At 32.2% G+C, this 21,970-nt stretch overlaps 1 protein-coding gene across 1 annotated transcript; it reads right to left on the reverse strand.

The window, feature by feature from the left end:
- Nucleotides 1-11: 11 nt before the first annotated feature.
- Nucleotides 12-19,976, reverse strand: Cdc23 (cell division cycle protein 23). The gene is made up of 7 exons (XM_085955447.1): nucleotides 19,071-19,976; nucleotides 18,105-18,284; nucleotides 17,858-18,022; nucleotides 13,379-13,625; nucleotides 6,736-6,922; nucleotides 6,017-6,213; nucleotides 12-1,349 (listed from the first exon to the last, which is right to left on the reverse strand). Exons 1-7 carry the CDS (start codon nucleotides 19,828-19,830, stop codon nucleotides 1,343-1,345), a joined length of 1,743 nt encoding a protein of 580 aa, XP_085811573.1. The 5' UTR covers nucleotides 19,831-19,976; the 3' UTR covers nucleotides 12-1,342.
- Between the last annotated feature and the right edge of the window lie 1,994 nt (nucleotides 19,977-21,970).

Raw genomic sequence — 21,970 nt, forward strand, 5'->3', positions numbered from 1 at the left:
TGCGCACTTTTATGATCCTTGATTTATTACGTAAAAAAAAACTATAACTACAATTCAGCACTATAATCATTTAAATTTTGCTTCTATAATCCTCATTCAATTATAAGTTGTATTAGTTATGTTTTGTTAAGATATTAAAATTATTCAACCCGTGTTTGAGGTATATATAAATAAAATTCTGAATTATTATCTTTAATATTAACTACCGATCAATTTTATTCGCATCGGCAGTTTATTAAGCAGACATTAATACCTAAATAAAATGAAATTGAAGCATTATAAAAAGATTTTAATTAGTCGAACTAGGTTATTACGAGGAAGATGGGACCGACTGAATTTGCTCGATATATCATTATATAACATTTTTCGTGCCACGTTCTATTTAAGCATAGAACATAAAAAATCTGAAAACCATCGTAAAAATCCCCGAAACAAGCATGGCATTCATAAACTACAAAAGAAGTTTGAAGAAAGATAAGATGTTTATTGTAATGAAGTGCTGAGCCGCAGGCACTGGTAGGTATCTACTGAATTCACAAAGCATGGATTTTTTACATGCAATTTCAACCATATTATGTGTGGATACTTTTTCAATGTTGTCGGAAAAAACACCAATTAGGTACTTAGACACTTAACTAGTGTCATAAATGTAATCCGATCCCGGCGGCATCGGTCTACTTAACTGCCCGGTCGGATTTTATTGCTTAGGGTCGAAAATATTGTTTTTAAACGATCGACACATTAACAGTTTTGCTCGGTATACCCGAGAAGTAGCTCGTTATAAAAGTGAATATGGAAAAAATCATAAATTCAAATGTTTCCTCATTACATACGAGATCTCGCTATTTCCGTGATCATAAGAACCAAGTTCGACTGTATTATCTTTAATATTAACTACCGATCAATTTCATTCTCATCGACATTAAGCAGACATTAATACCTAAATAAAATGAAATTAAAGCATTATAAAAAGATTTTAATTATATTCCAGTAAATAATTATATCTCCTCGTGTAATATAATCTCATACAAAAGATTGAATCCTTTACTTACCATACCGTGACGAGGGAATCCTAACCTTGTGCTACAGTCTTAAATAAAGAAATGATTATATATAATGAATAAAAAGTATGTATTAAGTTTAATCAACAAACTTCGCACATTATTCGATATTAATATTATTAGAGACTTTTCTTACTTCCATAATAAAATACATTAATTTATATTCTGTTTTGCCCTTTTAAAATTTATATTACTAAATCTTACTGCCAACGTTACACCACAAAAATCTGCGTGATTGTTTAGAACACAGAAATTACTCCTTTTCCTGAGTGGTGTGAATTTCATTTTCTGAAAAAGAAATAGAAAAAACACATAAATGCTTGTTCATATACGAAAGAAACTTAGCAGAAATTAAATCATGTTTATGAATGAGTTTGTCACATGTAGGAATGTTACTGATTTCATATTAGTCATATAACACTGCAATGTAAATGAATGCTGATTGTATATAGAAATAAAAACAGACTGTCAATGAGTCTTTTCAATATTCATTAGGGCTATACTTCAGCTGAGGCATGGTATAAAAAGATCGTGACTACGCGACGCGCAGATTTCGCAAACGACGCTTGACGAACAAAACATAATTTGTCATAAAAATTCAAAATGCGTCCATTTAATGTAATGTTTATTGTTATTTAAGTAATACGACACCCATGGTGGCCGCGCGGCTTAAGCGTTAGACTATAACGCCTGGGTCCCAGGTTCGAATCCTGGGTCTGGCAAGTACACATATTATTTTTCAATTTGTGTGTGAGTCAGGGTATGGACCTAATAGGTTGAGCAAGTGGCTGACATCCATTTCTCGTAAAAAACAAAAATCTGTTAATACAAACCTCTACTCTGTGGAGGCCCATATAATCCTATTAGGATCGGTCATGGTCGAAAGAAAAAGAAGAAAGTAATAATAATAATATATTCATTGACGTGTTTTGTTTTTCGAGGAAATACGTAACGTTTTTTAGTCATCTTTACACGATTTAAGAATTAATTCTTCCGACGCCATCAGAAAACAAATTGACATGCTCACAGATCGACTATAGCTCTCCGATTGGCAACGGGTGCGAAATTACGTCCCGCCTATTGTTGAAAGTTATTTGCCGTTTCACTGAAGTATGCTCTTAAGGTAAATGAAAACAATAAATGTACATCAGTTCCAGCAATTTAAAATGGAAACAATATGCACTAGAAACTGAAATTAAAACAGCATAATTATTTGAAATTTGCTCCGTTTCTAATTTTTTGAGAAGTAATTACCAATACAGTATATTACCTATAATTCAAAACTGTTTTGGACCCAGTGTAAGTTATATTTTCAATAAAAAAACAGATCTGATGAAACAATAATTTAACTGTATAACAGCTTCGTCAACTCCAATGCAACGAGTAATAAATAGATAATTAGGTTACTGATCGGTTGGTAAATAGATTCTATGGGTATTTTTCAAAAAATTGTTTAATTTTCAAATTTCTTTAAAAAAAATCTGAAATCAAATATACCCACATATTATGCATTTTAAAATTTTTAGTGTTTTCTTAATTTCAGTTAGACAAATACTTTAAATTGAAAAGATTTAACTATTACTGCGGTAAAATGTCATAGCGTCGTATGTAATATAAAAGATGAAAGCGGGAGTCAGATTGGATATGTACATGAAAGAGCTGAGTAATTTGTTAGGTCTGCAAATCGCTGTTCAGATGTCACAGCCATGATATCATATTGATAGATCAGTCCATAATTTTTTTAATTTTCTTATCAGTAAGTCGTCTGTTCAAAATATATAAGATATGATTTTCTAGTATTTTCTGTGTCAAAAACTATTCCATTTATGTTGTAAGAACGATATGGAATGAACAAAAACAAATAAGCATATGATTTGTGATACCATTGACTGAATGTGCAGTTTATACTACATATTATAATAGTAGCCCAATATGATGTACCTTTTAGACATTTGATAGTAACCTAGTTAACATTATATAATTTTTTTTAATGGATTTGGAATAAATTATTTACATTATAAATTCTACACAATGTAAATGAATAATATTATGAAAAAGTTAATTGTATAAAAAGCCACAACTTGATTAACGATCGATTAGAGTTGTGTAGTATGTATTTATAGTCGAAAATATATTTCTAACCAAGTTCTAGCCAAATTATGATATTAATTCACCATTTTAATTATAATTTATGATGAGATAATAAATAAAAGAAACACAGTAAAAAAAAAGCAATAAAGTGAGTAGGTACTCTGAGGTTACGTCCATTGCTCCAGTTTGTTACTTGAGTCGAAATCAAGATAGAAAAATTCCTACATTTCCATATTAAAATGGCATAATTGTCAGTTTGATCATAAAAAATTCAACAATTTATTGCAAAAATACACTTAATTAATGTAAAACAAAATGAGCATTTTCATTAGGGGAGGAGGAGAGTCCAATAGTGAAATCTGGCAGGATAAAGATTTTTCTCTCGAAAAATTTCATCGTAACAGGCAAACCAGTTTCTTCACGCATTGTCCAACAGTCGCCGCTGTTGCTCAATCGATATAATTGCGCATTTATTAAAATAAATATATTTTACATTAGCAAATTCACCGATGGAGTGAATAAGTATAATGAAAAACTGTCATAGTAGATTCGAAAATCGTAAAACAAAAAATAGCCAGGCCACGGTCAGCCTCAAGCCACCCTTCTTTCGGTTAACAGTCAAGTGCGCTACCATATACATCAATGACATTATGGCAAATGTGATTTTTTCTTTAGAACACTTAGTACAAACATCTACTTGTCAAGGTGAAGCCTTGATTTTAAGTTGGCCATATACACAATATATACCTACTTTGGCTATTTTTCCTTTTATGTATAGAAATATGTCGCGAAAACTATGTAACTCTAACTGATGAGTAACTTTGTCAGTATACGGAGAACCTTAGTGGAAGGGAAGACGGAATGGTTTACAGTGATGATGGTAATTCCATGCACAGTTGCCATACATCGATGACTATGATGTTGAAGATTATGACAATAGAGAGCAAAATATAGTTTCACATCTGCTGTGTGCTTGTCACACTCACTCATTTTTTTAATCAAAATATTTAAAATTACAAACGATGTAAATCAAGGTAACATGTCGGGATATTGCGTTATATAAATATACAAATTAGTAGATACCATCGATAGAAATACTGAACAAACCTCATCTAATGACTTTTGCATGTATGTACTACATAAATGTTCATGTAAAAGTCAATAATAAAGACATGTTCATAATTGTCATCCTAATTTTTTTTTTAATTGATTATGTATATTTTCCTTTAGTAAATAAGAAGGTAGAAACTGTATTTAATCTTAGTATCGGTAAGAAGTCTCATTGTGTCTAGAAAAATACTTATAATTTAATAGTGAAGTTATTTCATAAACCTATATTCGATAACCTTTTTGTTATTTACCTATTCTTAACCAGATTGTTAAAATGCAATAAAAACTTGAATACAACCTGTAGTTTTTACTGAAATCTTTCCTAATCTAACAGCACCTTAAAAAATAATCTAACATGTTTTTAACTCTTGCAGGATATGGCTACATTATAATACTTCCTTTATGCTATCAAATTACCATACATGAAGTGGCGGATTTACGTTAGGGGCTCAAGGGGATTGCACCCCATAACAATTATATGAAAATGACGAAAGAAAACCAACATTATTTCTTTAATTAACGTCTGTGGTTTCTTCTGAGGATACAGCATATTTATTACAAATCAATATACTGTAGAAATTAATTAAATATGTAGGTACCTGCCGAAATTCATTTTATATTTTGTTGATGTATAAAAAATAATAAATCAATAATTATTATTATTTAATAATATTTTTTAGTATTTCTTTCACCTATTTCTATTATTATTCAAATGAATCTGCAGCATTAATGTTTGATTGTATCGTGTACAATTCTATGTATTCAGCTTGAAAGCTTCATGTGCGTTGAGTTGATGGCATGATGGTACTTTTGAAGAAAAAATCACCATAGGTGTCATGTGAGTATTGATAATACGGATGCCGATTCACGATTCACCGTGTCTTATGGGATTACTTTTCTTATAATAATGCATTTATGTAAACCTATCATTTTATTTTATCAATCATATTATATTTATAGCTATCTACTAATATTAGGTATTATTTCAGTGTGTTTGAAAGAATTGTTTTAACTTGGAAATGTATTTCTTTATAATAAGGCAATAATGAATTTATTGATGGGTCACATTTTTGACAAATACAAGGTAAAAGGTAAATACCATTTTGATTTGTAAGCAGTGTTTTTTTAATACATACTATTTTTATAATCATTTGCCCAACACATTGGGACATTTGAATTAAATGCATATTAAAATAAAAAATGTGAATTTGCCAGATGCAGATACTGTCCTACCAAATGCTTGTCAACAAATACACTTACAACACAGTAAATATTGAACATTCCCTATTAATCCATGAATTATGGGTTCTAATAAAGACATTGTTTTTTTCAGTGTGTTGTTGAATCAACTGCATGAACCCAATTAGTTGTGCAAATACATAACTAACAACTAACACTCCTACAACGCCCACGGTGGCCGCGCAGCATAAGCGTTGGACTATCATGCCGTGGGTCCCAGGTTTGAATCCTGGGTCTGGCAAGTACACATATTGTTTTTCAATATGCGTGTGGGTCAGGGTACGGACCTAATAGGTTGAGCAAGTGGCTGACATCCATTTCTCGTAAAAACAAAATCTGTTAATACAAACCTCTACTCTGTGGAGGCCCATATGATCCTATTAGGATCGGACACGGTCGAAGTAGAAGAACACTCCTACATACTACATACATACTCTGGCTTGGTGAGAAAATGGTTATTTATAATAATTATGAAAGAAATAATTTTAACATAAATATTGATGAATATTTTGTACCTTGATGAGTCTGCAGACTGAGCCGGACTGGGAGAATTATAATTTAAAGCAATAGCACATGATGGCTTGGGAGTGGCAGCCATATCAGATATTTCCAGGGAGTCATTACATTTAAGTCCATCCCTAGAAGTGTTATCCGAATGTGTAACACGTTTCTCTGATATCGTGGTCAATAAAGCCTTCCCTTCTTCCTTAGTCTGAAATTTTTTTAAATATGTCACAACAAATACTATCTTTCCATTCTTCACGACTATCATAATATATTATTAAGATGAATAGAGTAATAATATGAATAAATTATTAAGTAGTAAAATCAAATATGGTGTCAGTCCGTGGAAGAATAATGTGTAAAACTCCCACCTCCGCACCCGTTATGTATATGCAGCCACGTCATACGCGGCCGGCTAACATAATCCTTACGTGTGCCAGATCAAAGAATTTAAGCCCTCATTTTGTCCCGAGCAGAGCCGCCGTGGAAGAATAGCGGGGACTAAACTTGGCTTAATTCTGAATAAAACTGACCGATCGGTCTATAGCAAGAAGAAATATGAAATAAAGATAAACAATCGGCTTTCTGCTGTAAATGATAAAACAAGGAAACCAACCCAATTTGTGACTACCGAAGCCATGAATCAATCATTAAAGATGTGTGAAATAAACATGTGTGAAGCTGAGGATTAAAAGAATCCAAATGCATAGAATCCAAACATATTACATACCTCTTCGTGATTAAGACACTTATAGGCGTAATGAGCTGCAAGGTCTAGCTGATTGTTTTTAAGATGGTAGTGAGCAAGATAGCGATAGGCCTCCTGTAGTCCTTTATCAGTATCCGCATCACCATCGAGACAGGCTGTGCTGTAAGCCGCTGCGGCACTGTCATGCATCAACAATCTATCGTATAACCTAAAAAATATGCACCAAATAATATCACTCATGAAATAATTTAAGTAGACATTGTCTGTTTTCATTGAAATACCAATAATGTACGATACAACTGACATAATTCAAAGAATCATCTTAACCCAGTGAGGGCCATGGACCATTAAGTCAATAATGAGTTAAATTGCACCTTATTTTTGATGAAACGTTTATTTTCTATCTATTCTGTCATTCATACACCCACGATGGCCGCTCAGCTTAAGCGTCGGCCTATAGCGTTGTGGGTCCCAGGTTCGAAATCCTGGGTCTGACAAGTACACACAGGGCTTTTTTTTTAAAAAAAAAGGTGCCGGAACTCACTTCATGTCAAGCTTTTTACTAAATAAAATTATATTCAAATGTCACTTAAATGAAATTTAAAGGAGCTATGCCATGAAGCGAACAAAAAAAGGTTGATTTTTACGATAATTTTTTATTTTAGTCAAAACAAAGCTACAGAAACAATAAAATACATACATTATATTTGAAATATATTGTACAAATAAGACTAAATAAGACTAACTTTAAAATATAATTGTAAATACATATGTAATGTATTTATTTATGAACTTGAATAAAAGTTTAGAGTGATTTCCAAAGTTTTTTCCAATTCTCGTCTGATACATCATCTCGATTCCTTTTCTTAGTGTTAGAGTCTAAGGCCGAATGTCTTCCTTTAAGTAACCACCTATCAACATATTTTGAAGGATCGAAAAGTGTCAAGGGTGGTCCCACGAGTTTGATGAACAAGAGTGCCGAAACTGTTTTAGTGTTTAACGAAGCTCTTGTTGGGGTAATAATAAGATTCATTTGCGAAAACGGGGGTTTTCACATTCACTTGAAGAAATGGGAATAGAATTCAGAGCATATACCAAAAGCAAGAGTTTTTCAGAATATGTCTTTTCGAGAATGTATTCGCGAAATCCACGAATCATTTCTCGTTCATCTAGTTGTAGCCTGATCGAAATGTTTCTAATTTCCATCTCTCCAAATGTCAACCGATTATCAATGTCTTCAGGCCAATATTTTTGGTCAAGTACGCGAGCCCAAAGTGCAAACTCAACATCTTTATTATCTAGCAGCCTTTTTTCAATTGACGTTTTCAACGTGGAATAAAATATTTTCGGATCAATAGGAGGATCATTTTTAGAAACTTTTTCGTGAAGTAAAACTCCACGAAAATGCAGATTGCTTATAGCAGCTGCAGCACATTTATAATAGGGTCCAAAATTCTGTTTTCTTTCTTCAAAAACTTGAACGAGTTCATTTATTTTTCGATTTGCAATGTAAAGGTTCACATTGCGATTTTGTAGGTCCAAACTAAGTTCCGACAATTCTTTGAGAGCGTCGCACATCAATGCTAGATCCAATAAAAATGCTGTTGATGTTATTTTGTTCTTTAAGCCACTGTAAGTACACTTGTCATTTTTATCTCTTGTAGGGTCATTCATCGCTTCTTCAAAATGACGCACAAGGGATTCATAATTATTCCACACAGCCGAAACTGAACGAAAACTAGATGCCACCCATCGGGTACTTAAAACTCTTCCGATTTTCAGTACCTCAACGCCTAGTGATTCTGCACATAAATGCAACTCTCTATTATTTTTCGGCGACGCGTGGTATAAAACATAAAGTTTATCAATAAATGATTTGAATCTATTGATCCCTGAAATTTTTTTTACAACATCACTTACTGATAATTCTAATCTGTGATTAGTACAATGCCAAACTATAATTGAAGGAAATTTTTCTGTCAGCAATTTTTTCACTCCATTTTTAGAACCTAACATCACAGCAGCGCCGTCGCATGCAACCGAAACTAAATATTTTTTTAAATATTCTTCTGTCATCCCATATAAATCAAGAGATTGGAGTAATGATTCAAATATTCCTTTTGCCGTTACGTCTTTAAATTCAATCAAATCCAAAAACAAATTAATTGGTGAATTCATTCCAACACTTTTGACACAGCATCGAACATACACAATGAGGGTGGTTTTTTGGCTTATGGTGGTAGACTCATCAATTATCAAAGAAATTATATTTTTCGATTGAACAATTTCTTTGAAAACATTTTTTCTCATTTCATCACATATATGATTTACAATGTTAACACATGCGTTAGTGGAATGGAGAATATGACCCATTTCGATCCCATTTAGTTCTTGGAGATTAATTTCACTTTCAAACATATTGAATGATTGATTTTCCTTAGCTACTTTATATGCAGTTCGAAAAATGTTTGCTGTTATTACTTTTTCGCGAGATAACGATTTTAAAAAAGTATTTTCAATCTGCTTTTTTTTGGCTTCAGAAATGATTTTTAACGCTGCTTTGTGTGCAATAGATCCTCTGTGATCGAAAAATTTTTTTCGAAGTGACCCCAATTGTAGCTTCCTCTCTTTCCCAGAATACGTGATTTCATTATTGGCCCATTCTTTGGATATTTTCATTCCCATTGTCGTTTCAGTTCCAAGAGTTCCAACGTTTCTGCAAATTGTGCAGCCAAGTTTCATTTTGTGTACGTTCAACCATTCGTTTTTTGAGCAAAAATCGTTTTTTTGATCTAATGACCAGCAGTCTGGCCAATCGTTTTGAGTTCGACCTTGATCCCCGAGATCAGCTAGAGATGATTCAGGAACATCTACATGTACCGATATTTCCATATCTTCTGTCATCGTTTCTGTTTTGAGCTTTTTATTTGCGGAATCGGCGCCGCTGCCGGTGGTTGAGAAGTAACAGGAAATTTTTTTCATATTTAAACTTGGGGTTGCACTAAATAATATATAAAATAGTTGCACAACACGTAATCGTAACACAAACTGACTAAACAAACGTAAATAACAATATACGCAGATGCTGCCATGCGATAAACGTCAAACTGTCAAAATCATAATACGCAGCATACGTATGAAGCTAGTTACATACGCTTGTTTGCTATTTAAACTATACGGTTACTTCACTAACACTAACACGCCAACATTCAAAATGGCTTCCACCTGTACCTTATTTTATCATTTTAACGAATTATTATTGTAATTACTTAAGCGCAAATATTTTTTCGTTTAATTGATTTTGAAATAAAACCGTGAAAAAAGGTGCCGGAACGCCGTTCCACCGCGTTAAATGGAAAAAAAAGCCCTGAGTACACATATTGTTTTTCAATTTGTATATGAGTCAGAGTATGGACCTAATAGGTTGAGCAAGTGGCTGACATCCATTTCTAGTAAAAACAAAATCTGTTAATACAAACTTCCACTCCGTGGAGACCCATGTGATTTTATTAGGATTGGACGTGATCAGATTCATGTATATTTTCAAGACAATAGGAGTTTTATAGACAATTTAAGTGTGAAAATATTTTTAAAAAACTCAAGAAACATGTTGATTTTGTAAATTTTCACCATTCAATGCTTATTAAGTACATGTTAATTTAGTAGTAAAGTATTTTATAAATTTCATACAACCAGTAAAATTAGCCCAGCAACGAAAAGGGTAAGAATGAGTTTTTCAATATATCGACCATCCTAAGCCAAAAGGGCAGGGCGTAAGTAACATTTTGGTGATTTCGAGTTAAATGACGTTAGGTTAGGTAATGGCATCTATTATCTGTCAAAACGTGATATAGGTATGTGTTGTGTAGTATCTCCTAATTTTTTATGGTCTTTTTCATTTGCAACATTGAAATTGATTGGTTTTTTTAATGGTAAGTGTTAATTTGATTGTTTTCTGAACAAATGCAGTTAATAACATACGTGACATTTTATCAGGGAACTCAGAAATAATGGGAACTGAAATACACAACGGGTAAGGCGATAGCAGGTAACCGACTCGAGTAAGGAAGAATCCGGGTTAAACTTTCACACGTGTTAAGAATACGTTTTACGTTGAATACTAAAAACTGCTCTCGGTTTATGCATTTACGCTCATTTAATGTTGGTGTATTACACACACTATTGCACATGCATAATGCGTGCTTCATTTTCGTAGGACACTCACACATTCAAAAGTCTGCTTCACCATGCGGCGTATTGAATATTGCCTATCGGTATTCTATTTATTATCTGTTCTGTGCATTTTATCATAATCATTATTATAATGTTATTTGTCACCACATGCTAAAATATCATGTTAGCATGTAGTGCCAAACACATATTTGTGAATAATCTTTTGCAACGTTCTTATTTTATTTTCTACACAACGTGCAAAACTAATAGTGCAGATGGCTTTTGGCGGGAAGAGTGAAAATTCTATTTCCGATGCTATACCTGTTGACTCGTTGACCACTTCTGATGCTGTCCTTGCTGACGGTATAATGCCTTCAGATAACGAAGACCCGCCATAATTTAACCAGTTACCTAAATCTTATTTAACAGGATTGGATTATATAAAAAAGTATTGCGGAAAGTAAATGAAACAAAATCTGTTAAAGGAATCATAAAAGGATAAATTTAATTTGTGTGAAGGTTACAAAAACAATGGTCACTCAAATACTGAAGCTACAGTTCTGAATTTGAAAAATCATAAAGATGACGTGGAGCAGGCAAAAATATTTTTTCAAAGTCAACAAGATAAGTCTAAAATAGATACTCGTTTTCAATGTGCTAGCTTCGATCTACTAAAAGTCTTGAATACTCCTTATGGTGACTCTATGATGCTATTTTATAGCCAAAAATATTCTTACTACAACCTTTCAGTATATGAAAGTGGAACCAGAGAAGGTTTTTGCTATTTATGGGGGAAGTGTGACGGAAACAGAGGTGTTAATGAAATTTTCACGATTTTGCATTAATACATTACAATGGTAAATGAAATCTCGACCACAGACCATCTATCTCTTTTTTATGACAGCTGTCCTGGACAGAACAAAAACCGTCAAATATGGTATCCATGGTTCATTACACACTGCAGAGAGCCGTCCATTTAAAAAAAAATGCTATCAACTTCCTCATCCATGGTCATACATAAATGCCTATGGATTCAGTTCACGCAACCATAGAATCAAACTTGCGTAGAACCATGATTAGGGGTCCCTCAGAGTGATCCATAGTAAAGTTATTAAAATTTCTCGGCACACTCCCAAACCACACAATGTGATTGAGATGAATCACCATGAGTTCCAAGACTGGAAAATAGTTCAAGGAAAAGTATTCCCAAATCGAAAGACTGTTTCACAAGAAAAGAACACATTTTTGATCAATAGGGTGAGAATTTATAAATTGTCAAAAGGGAGTCATGAAATTAAAATATTATACTCATTATTTAACAGCAATTCTCCAGAAGACACAAATCAATTTTCGGACAAAAGAAATGTCAATATGGAACAAATGCTACCTAAATACTCATTATACCCTACCAAGTTCTATTCAAAAACATGAAGATTTCATAAATTTATGCAATAAAAATATTATTCCCAAGAATTTTCAGAGACTACTTAGATATGGCGACTAAAATTAATATCGTAGAGACTTCACCAGAAACCGATGAAGAAGACGATCCACCGCATGGAGAAACAATTTAAAGGTGCTTTTATTTCTATAACCAATTAAGGTATTCATGGTTAACCATTATCATTAAATTTGTTATCTAATCTTTCATTATCATTCATGTATTAATAATGTTTACTATTTTTATTGCATTAATAAATATAAATTCATCTTCACTGTTCACCACTACGTATATTTTTATTCTTGTTTAATAAGTGTATTTTTTTTTAGTTTTATGCAATATCGATATTATTATAATAAACAAATAATACATAACAGAAAACCCAACAAAAACATAAATAAAATAATGGAAAAAAAACAGCCAAAAGGAATTAAGTGATTTAAAAATTGTAGTTATAAATAAATAAATTAATAAAAAATAAATACTCCAAGAAAATATTATTAAAATATAAAAAAAACTCCAAAACTTAGAAAGAAGTTGTAAAGAAACAAAGTTGTTCTCATTAACACGATATTTTTTCACTCTTTTTGTTCTCCTGAATAGTAGCGATTTGGTACTTACGCCCTTTTGGCTTAGGAAAGTCGATATAGACTTTTATCACATTAACATAATAATATATCCATATAATGTTTCACACAACAGAGAATTGAGCCTAGTACCTTCACTTTAATTCCTGTTTAATGCAACACTTTGCCTAGAGATATCACTCCATATAATTATGTAAGTATGTAACAGTGATGTTATACATTCATTCTCATGGCAACATGCCAAATATTTTGAGTCAATACTTTATACATCTTAAATTGTATATAATACAATGTACCTACAGCTGTCTTTCCGATAGATGTTTTAGACTTTATAGCAATGTATATTAAAATAAGTAGACTAAGTAAAATAGCTTGACAACCATACCCAATAATAATTTCAATTGTGTCAATGAAGATATTGAAAGTGTAAATCAAATTTAAATGTTTTATAAGAATTACTAACTTGGCCAATTTTAACAGAGCCATTCCCTCGATGTCACCAACACTGTGTGCTCGATAATAGCATTTCAGGGCATTCGCTATCTTATCTAGCTTTTCGAACGCTTCGCCGAGCGCTACAAGCATTCGAGAATCGCTAGGACACTGCTGAGCGGCTCTGGCATAATAATATACACAATATCCATTTAATCCTAGTATTTCATAGGCTTGCCCTAAGCCGTTCCATGCACGACAATCGTGTCGGTTGACTTCTGTAATATTAAAAAAAACATTAGATTGAATTAGTTATTAGAAGCCATTTACTTTTCTGTTCTCATAGAAGTCCTCTTCAGTTCTCACTGTACCTATATTTTATGTTAACATTCATTAAATTGGCCATGTGCTGCGAACGCCTGAAGAAAACCACAGCCTGGCTTGCATGTTCTTCAAATCAACCAGATTACGGTGTCCTGGAAGGCCACTAAATACTATCTACAGAGTGTATACAGCGGAGTTACGGGATGCTGGCATGACCTGCAGGTCTATTCTTAACAGTTATCACTTTAGGAAGTTTCCACTATTATCATTGGTCAAAATCAACACGTTAGGAATTCTTTACACTAAACGTGATTAAACGGTTAGCGTTTAGGTTTAATTTTGATAGACATGTCAGTCAAATTCAGATATGTTTTTGCGGCTGAACCCAAGCAGATAAGACCGAACACAAACGGATAAAACTAGTGCCATCTAATCGGTAATGCGCATCAACATAACCTACAATTTTATTTGTCATGTTATATGGTTTTGGTTCCCGAACGTCGAAATGCGTGAAGTTTTTCCAATAAACATTAAACCTTTAAGCCCCAAACAATCAACATAACCTACAATTTTGTCATTCCAGTCAGCCGGACATGGAGATGTTGACGTAATTATTTTTCGAATCATCTTCCATCTCAATTCTCAATATGTAAAATTGACGTCCTCTGTCACATTCTCACTTAGCACGCCTAACAGAGGCGCAGTTAAAAGATATCACTATTTGACAGTTCAGACTGTTTACATAATTAACCGCCGGAATACATAAAGTGATAAATGTGATATATTTATCACAATTAGCTCTTTTTCGATGTTAAGGGCGGACATGCTCAGCGTAGGTCAAAATGGAGCTTTTTTTATGTTTTTATTGCATTTTCAAAGCACGATCCTGGACATTCCTTAAATGTTGTAAGATAATCTATTTATATAATTTTAAAGCCTTATTATCCTTTATATTTATTTTAAATATTTGATGACTGCATACAGTATATTTATTAAATAAAATAGTATTCTTTTAAACCTTTCGCTCTAATGTTTTAGAATATAGTCATATTTCAGTACATAAATGTGCAGTGGTGTTAGGATTTTTTACATTTATTAATTTTTAAACGCATTTATAAAACCATTAGTATAATTTATGTCGACATTATTATAGTGAAATATTTACGATAAAAAATTATATTGATAATCTGTGTGATCCCAAATTTGACAAGAATTAGGCATTTTATTATTCAAAAAATGGGCAAGATTAACACATTTGAAGATAATTCTAAAGATACTCATTATAAGCTATGTCTTTGACCATTCAAGTGTCATAAACATTCTACGAATAATGATTGCTTTATAATAATTATTGACCTAAGAATAAGGTAGTGTTTTTTTGAAATACGCCATTTCTTTTGGCCCCAGTGGTTAAGCTACAACATACAGCCGTAGCCATACATTGACAAACTATAATTGAGGCGTAGAGTTACAAAACCCGCTCTAGAGACTTTTTTGAGTTTTGAGTAAATGACGAAAAACTGTTTTGGGCATATGATGATGATTTAAGTGTAATTTTAGATGTTATATTTCTTCCGTTACATACGGAAAAGTATAATAAATTGTCAAATCTAACGTATAAGCTGTATTTATTCAAATAAATGCATTTTAATTATCCCAAGAGCGGTCTTTGTCAGTCTCTACCTGACAGAGCGCCGTTCGACGCGGAATTTTTTAAAAGGAGCGGTGTTTGTCGCACAGTGGTACATTGTTGACAGGAGATGATAGTTCAGTAGCGGTCCGTATTTATTATAATTATGTAATATATTTTCGAATTTACTTTGTCTAAAAAATATTTTATAGCCATTCTTACCTACTGGGAGCTGTATATTTTTCGCACTGCACCTACATATTTAGCTGTTTTATTGGTATTATTAAAACAGTGGTATGTACTTGTCTTAAAAATATTTTTTTTTAAATTTAAAAAAATAGTTACTTAGTTGAATAGTAGGTACCTACTTTTTACTATGTCAAATTGCCTTTGTGAAACTTTTTAATTTTAATATGTTAATGTCATGTACTTATTTTTATTCTATAACAAACAAAAAAAAATATCAAAAAATGTTAATTTTCCTGGAAACAATTAGTTATTACCTACATACCATGCAAATTATTTGTTTAATATGTAACTAATCTTTTATAATTATATAAGTGCCCTAATAATTCTTAATAATTTTAATATTAATGACCATATTTTGAATCAGAAAGATATTTTTAAACCCTTAAAAGGTAATTATAAGTTAATTTGAAATAACAATAACATATTTTTTAATAATATCAATAGCATAAATAAAAAAAACCCAGCGGACTTTAGTACAGGCCTTTACCTAACTAATCCCAGTATTACCTGTGTCCCCAAATTCCATGTCTGTGGGAAACCCATCATTACCTACCAACCTATTTATTAAATGTAAAAATAAAATAATATTATTTTTAAGCTATATTATTCATAATCTACTTAGGTATATTAGATATTTTATAGCATTTAATTCAGAAAACCAAATCTGATAAACAAAAGTCGCGAAGTATGAGCTTACTTATTTTTCCACATAAATATTTATTACCTATATTCTGTTGTTCCTGCTCCGTTTTATATACCTACAAATAATAGTGATAACGTGGAATTTCTGAAATTTATTGCAAAAACGTATTATAAAAGTAACGGTATTTCTACAAGATAGCACAGCATTGTTAACTATCTGTCGTTATTACAACTAAATTAATCTACAAATTAATAAACATATTTGAATTAAAATTCATTATCGCTCATATTAACGAATGATACAATTTTATGACGAAAAAAACTTGTCCCGTGGAGATAATGATAAGGAATGTCATTTTTTATCAAGGGAGATGAAAAAACTAGCCTAACGTAACATAACCTACTAAATCTATCATTTGTATAGTACAAATTATCAAACAAAAAGCATTTCTCCGACAGAAAATAGTTTTCCTTTAATTATATTTTTGACACAAACCAAATAATGATAAAAACGTGTAAGAACCTTATGATATTTTATTATATCACACAGAATATTAAATATAAATGACAACAAAAAATACACGAAAAACTAGAAAATAATATGAGCCACCACTGGGTTATTCATAACAATACAGCAAAATATTGTCAATTTTTAAATACGTTTCTTGGCGTAACAGGCTACATTTCCAAGCAGCTGGATTTTTAAAACGCTTCCTTGATTGTTCTTGTTGAGATTCCGTTACACTAACTATTGAAACATTCATTATTAAAAGTAAAAAATAGTAAAATAATTGAAGCAAAATTATGACGCGCACGAGAAAACGGTTTGACGGTTTGTATGGAGATTAAAGGATTCGTGAAGAGTCATTATTTAAATCGCGGCGTCTGATTGGCCGGTTACGCAGAGAGGGTTTTACCAGAACAAATTTATTTTAAGAGCGGGTTTAGTCAGTCTCCTCGATATTTATTTTGATTTTTTGAAGAAACAGAGAGGAATTTAAAACTCTCATCTAGAACAGAAGATAGGTCTTACGAAAGAGCTCCTGCGTACATTCATAACTATTTTTTTTGAAAAATTGCCCAGAGCGGGTTTTGTCACTCTACGCCTCAATTGAAGTAGGGAGTAAAATGATGTTAACGCGCGTGTTAGAACATGTACCTAACTGAATTTTTTTTTTAAACGGAAATTTTTTTTTTTAAACGGAAATTTTTTTTTTTAAATTTTTAAAAAATGAGAGACTTTGGACTTTAAATCATTTCTATGTTCGGAAGTACATATATCTGCGAGCATGCCTTCTTCGACATGAAATACATAAAATCAAAATATAGAAACAGCTTGAAGGACTCCACGCTAATTTTAATTAAAAAAAAATTAAACTTTATTTATAAATAATATTGTTTTTATTATTTCTAGTTATGTTATTTTTGATTTTTTTTGTGTAAAAAAATAACTTTTGAATTGACATTAACTGACTTTTCATTTACCTATCCTCTTTGGCCCTAAAATGTTTGCTAAAGAAAAAATGGCCCGCGGCCTAAAAGAAGTTAGACAGCGCTGAGCTAAAGGGTAGACATGGCTAAAGAAGAAATTAGATGGTCAGCTGCGACAAAACTGACATAAGAACTTTTGTCCAAGAACAACAGAAGTAATGTGTACCTACTCACCGATTGCTTGTCTATAAGACTGAATGGCCGCATTGGTATTCTGCAACTCAACGAATTCATGACCCATCAGTATCCAAGCCGACAAGTAATTTGGGTTAAGCCTCAGTGCTCTTTGGAAATACACCACTGCCTTCTGATGCTCACTCCTTAAACTATAGTAATTACCTGAAAATGACAAAAAAACAATAGTGTATTTAGAGAAATAAAACAAAACTAATTATTCCAATCCAATATTATTAATTTTTACCAATAACACAGCAGGTTTCAACTTTGTATTTGTCAATCTCAACAGCTTTGTGAGCGAGGTTTGCTAATTCTGTTTTCATTTCTTTGACGTAAAGAAGGTGAGAATAGACATCTAAATTATCGAGGCGATACGGATCCAGTTGCTGAATATTCTTAAACGTTGTAATTGCGTTTTCCACATCTGAAATCAAAATAAGAAAGTCCAGTCAATATAAACAAAAAAAAAACCCAGCTCACCAATGCTGCCAACGGTTATATTATACAAAAAAGTATATTTACCCTTTTTTCATGCACAAATTTTTTTTAATTCAAAGAATATTTCTCATTACTTTTAAGTTGGCTACACTGGAACAAGATGACTCCCAGCATTCTACCACTATAATCGATTGGTCATCTTTTCCCCTAAATCTTGTAAATTCTCATGAAAAGTTATATTCTCTTTTACTTTAATTAGGTACATTACTTAAATGCATCTGTGTACCTACCTACATGCATATTGCACAAATTTTTTAAAACATCACCCCTATAATAAATTTCAAGAATGAAAACCTAACCTACCCTAACCTAACAAATAATTCAGTATATCGGCTTTTTCCAAAATGTGTTTGCCGTTGGCTTCCCCATAACAGACTTGTACCGAATATTGTAAATAAAATGTATTAAATCATCATTCCTATAAATCAAATTAAATATCCGTCAAACCCGTATTTTGGAAGTGGAAGAAGAAACAATTTAATTCAATTTTTTTAGTTATTTCTAATAATCAAAAACATATCAATTGAATATTAAAACCCCTAAGTATATTATTATTACTATTTTTAAATTTTACAAGCAAATAGTTTATCCTGCCGATCTAATAATTTATTTTGTCAGAAACCTACTTATTTAATTTTACAATGAAACGATGATATTATAAATATCCCTAGGTATAGGGATTTTCTTTTTCAAAATAGGTTGAATTGAGTACCTCGGCTATCATGATAAGCAATTGCCATTTGAGCGTTTAAATATGTAAACTTATCAAATCCATTATTTTTCAGGTTCTCGTACAACTCTATAGCTTCGTCAAGCAATTTTTGTTCGACATACATGTGCATTTGAAAGAAATGAACCATCCAATGGTTAGGTAAATTGAGAGCTTCGAGGGTTTCAGGGTATTGCAGGAGAGATGCCAATTCGAGCCAAGCCCCCCAGAGCCAAGGACATAAATTTACAGATTCTTCCAACACTTCGATAGCTTTAACACCCAAGTCCATTTTTTTCAATATTATTCCATAGAGATACAATCCGTACCCATCCAATTTTTTGTCAGTGTAATCAATCTTTAAGATATTCATCAAATCTTTTAGTGCTTTACTTCTAGTCGAATCGGACGAGCATCCTGACTCCGTCATATTATCTAAACTTTTCTTTTCGCTTGACATATATTTTGAATATAGGTGCAGGAAACGTATTCTTGGTGTGGAACAGTTTTCTGTGAAAAATGCGGCTCGATCGAATTCCTGGCAATCAAAGAAGCTTTTAGACATTAAATAAACATCGTTTTCCGGATCGCTGGAAAGATCTGGCAGAACTAAAGGTTCACCGGTGATGTCTCGTAAAGAATAATTTAATTCTGATAGCCATTTGACGGACTGAATGAGGCCTCGCTGGGAACATTCAAAAATTGCCAACTTCAATTCTCGTTTTATTACTTTCAACTCTGAATGGAGTTCGCTTGCATCCATGTTGAATGAAAAAAAAGTATCTCACTCTTAATATTATATGCGCCTATTGAGGCAGAATATAATATTATGCTATAAATTTTATAAAACGGATAACTAACGCCAATCCAAAAACAAAACGTCAAATTTCATTTGAAAATACTGTCCATAGACCATAGATTGACCATAGACGAATATACTATCATGAGTGTCATCGAATATTGTCTATGACAATCTTTATACATCTAGGGATGCCATACTACAATAATTATCATAGAAAAAAAATTATTCATAAAAAAAATACTTTACAATATAACTTCCTGTCAAAAATACTGTTTTTATTTATTTTTTAAAACAATAAATAATTTCCATAATAACTTATTTATTGACATTTTCATTTTGGGATGTCACCGTGTTTAACACTCCTTCTTTCTGTGGGCTTGCCTCGGTAATATCTAAAGAATCGTCTCTGCAACGAGCCCGAAATTCAACTCAAAAATAAAATAGGTAGGTACGTATGTATCACTAATTTTTGGGACAAATAGATGGCAACATTTCAATAAAGCAGCTTGCACACACACAATCTTGTCTGCGTGAAAGCCTCGTGTGCGCGATGTCGCACGGGAATGATCGTGTGTCTAAAGTCGCGTAGCGAACAGCGGAAAGAGTGGGATTGGTGGCGAGCAGTCTTTCACGCAAGCCGTACGTCAATCGTTGTTTTAGTGCTGAGCCGTATTGGCTTAGCGGGCGCGGCGCGGCAGCGTCTTGCAAAACTCAAACGTAGAATAACCGTGTGTGAAATGTTCGTAGACAGTGTCTTTTTTGGGGCATTATACACACGTTTATACGTTTGAGTTTCGCAAGACGCCGCCGCGCCGCGCCCGCCAAATCACTACGGCCGAGCATGTTTCATATTATTTAAAGCTTGGTTGATTTCGCGCGTGTTTAAGTCAACCAATAAGGGAAGTTCAATATTGAATATTCAATATCCCATGCTGTAGCATCTGGTAAACTTATGACAGTGCCGCGGAAATATGTGCCTTATGCGGGATAAATTAAAAAGTGAAGTACAAGTAGCGCTAAGTCCAATTTTATTTTGCCTATATTTATTACATTTAAGAGTTTATCGGCTGAACAAATTGCCATTTGATTCTAATTTCGACATAGAATACAACAGGAAAAAATAATTGAAGCTAGAACAAAGAGATTGGACTCCTCCCACAGAGGTAGCACACAAATGTCAGTGCGTACTCGTTTTGTGAGACAAAGTTTTATCTCTCTGAAATTAGGTACACTTTACTGCAAATGGGCCATACTCGGACATAAAAACGCCCCACTGAGTATTTTTTTTATCAACACTTCAGCTTACAACCAATTTATGATAAACGTATTTTCATTATAAAAAGTTCCCGCAATAAAAACTTTATTAGGATTCAGGGTAAGAAAAAATAATGCAAATGGAAGTACTTAAGTATTTTATTTTTAATAACACAAAAAACACAATATTTTGAAAAATTAAACACAAATCAGTTAATAGCAAATGGTTAAATATTGGAATAAGAAATAATAAAGTCTTGTTTTTACATATTGTTCTATATAAAAAATAACATAGCATTAATGTTTAGATAAAACTGTTAAATAAAAAACACAAATAATAACAGTTAATTACAAAAAAAAAAAAAAAAGTTTATTATATTACCTACCTATTTACACATGTGTATTTTGAAAATATTTTATGAAATAAAAATATAACATGGGTTCGTTTTTGACATATTGTGTATAAAATTACTTGTTTATATAAACCTATTAGACACAAATAATAAATAAATAAGGAACTTTAGGCAAGTTGGTATTAGAGATATCATTTCATTAAACTATAGTAAAATGTATAAAACGCACAAAGTGTTAACCACACCTGAAGTACATTCATATAAAATATCGATGGTATTGAAGACTCTTTCAGACGGATAATGTGTCCACCTCTGATGAAATCATTTTCCAAGAAATGCTTCCCACACAGTAATGAATATTGAGATGGCACCCAGCTCTCCCACCCGACTGCATCAATCCACAATTTCCGAAGAACTTCATTTTTCGGAAATCTGAAATAATTTAATTTATATAACATTATAAAATTGCTACATATACTTCATATAAATACAAT

Source organism: Rhyacophila brunnea, unplaced genomic scaffold (assembly GCF_057557595.1).
Source record: "Rhyacophila brunnea isolate RB1 unplaced genomic scaffold, BYU_Rbru_1.0 scaffold_5, whole genome shotgun sequence".
Taxonomy (NCBI): domain Eukaryota; kingdom Metazoa; phylum Arthropoda; class Insecta; order Trichoptera; family Rhyacophilidae; genus Rhyacophila; species Rhyacophila brunnea.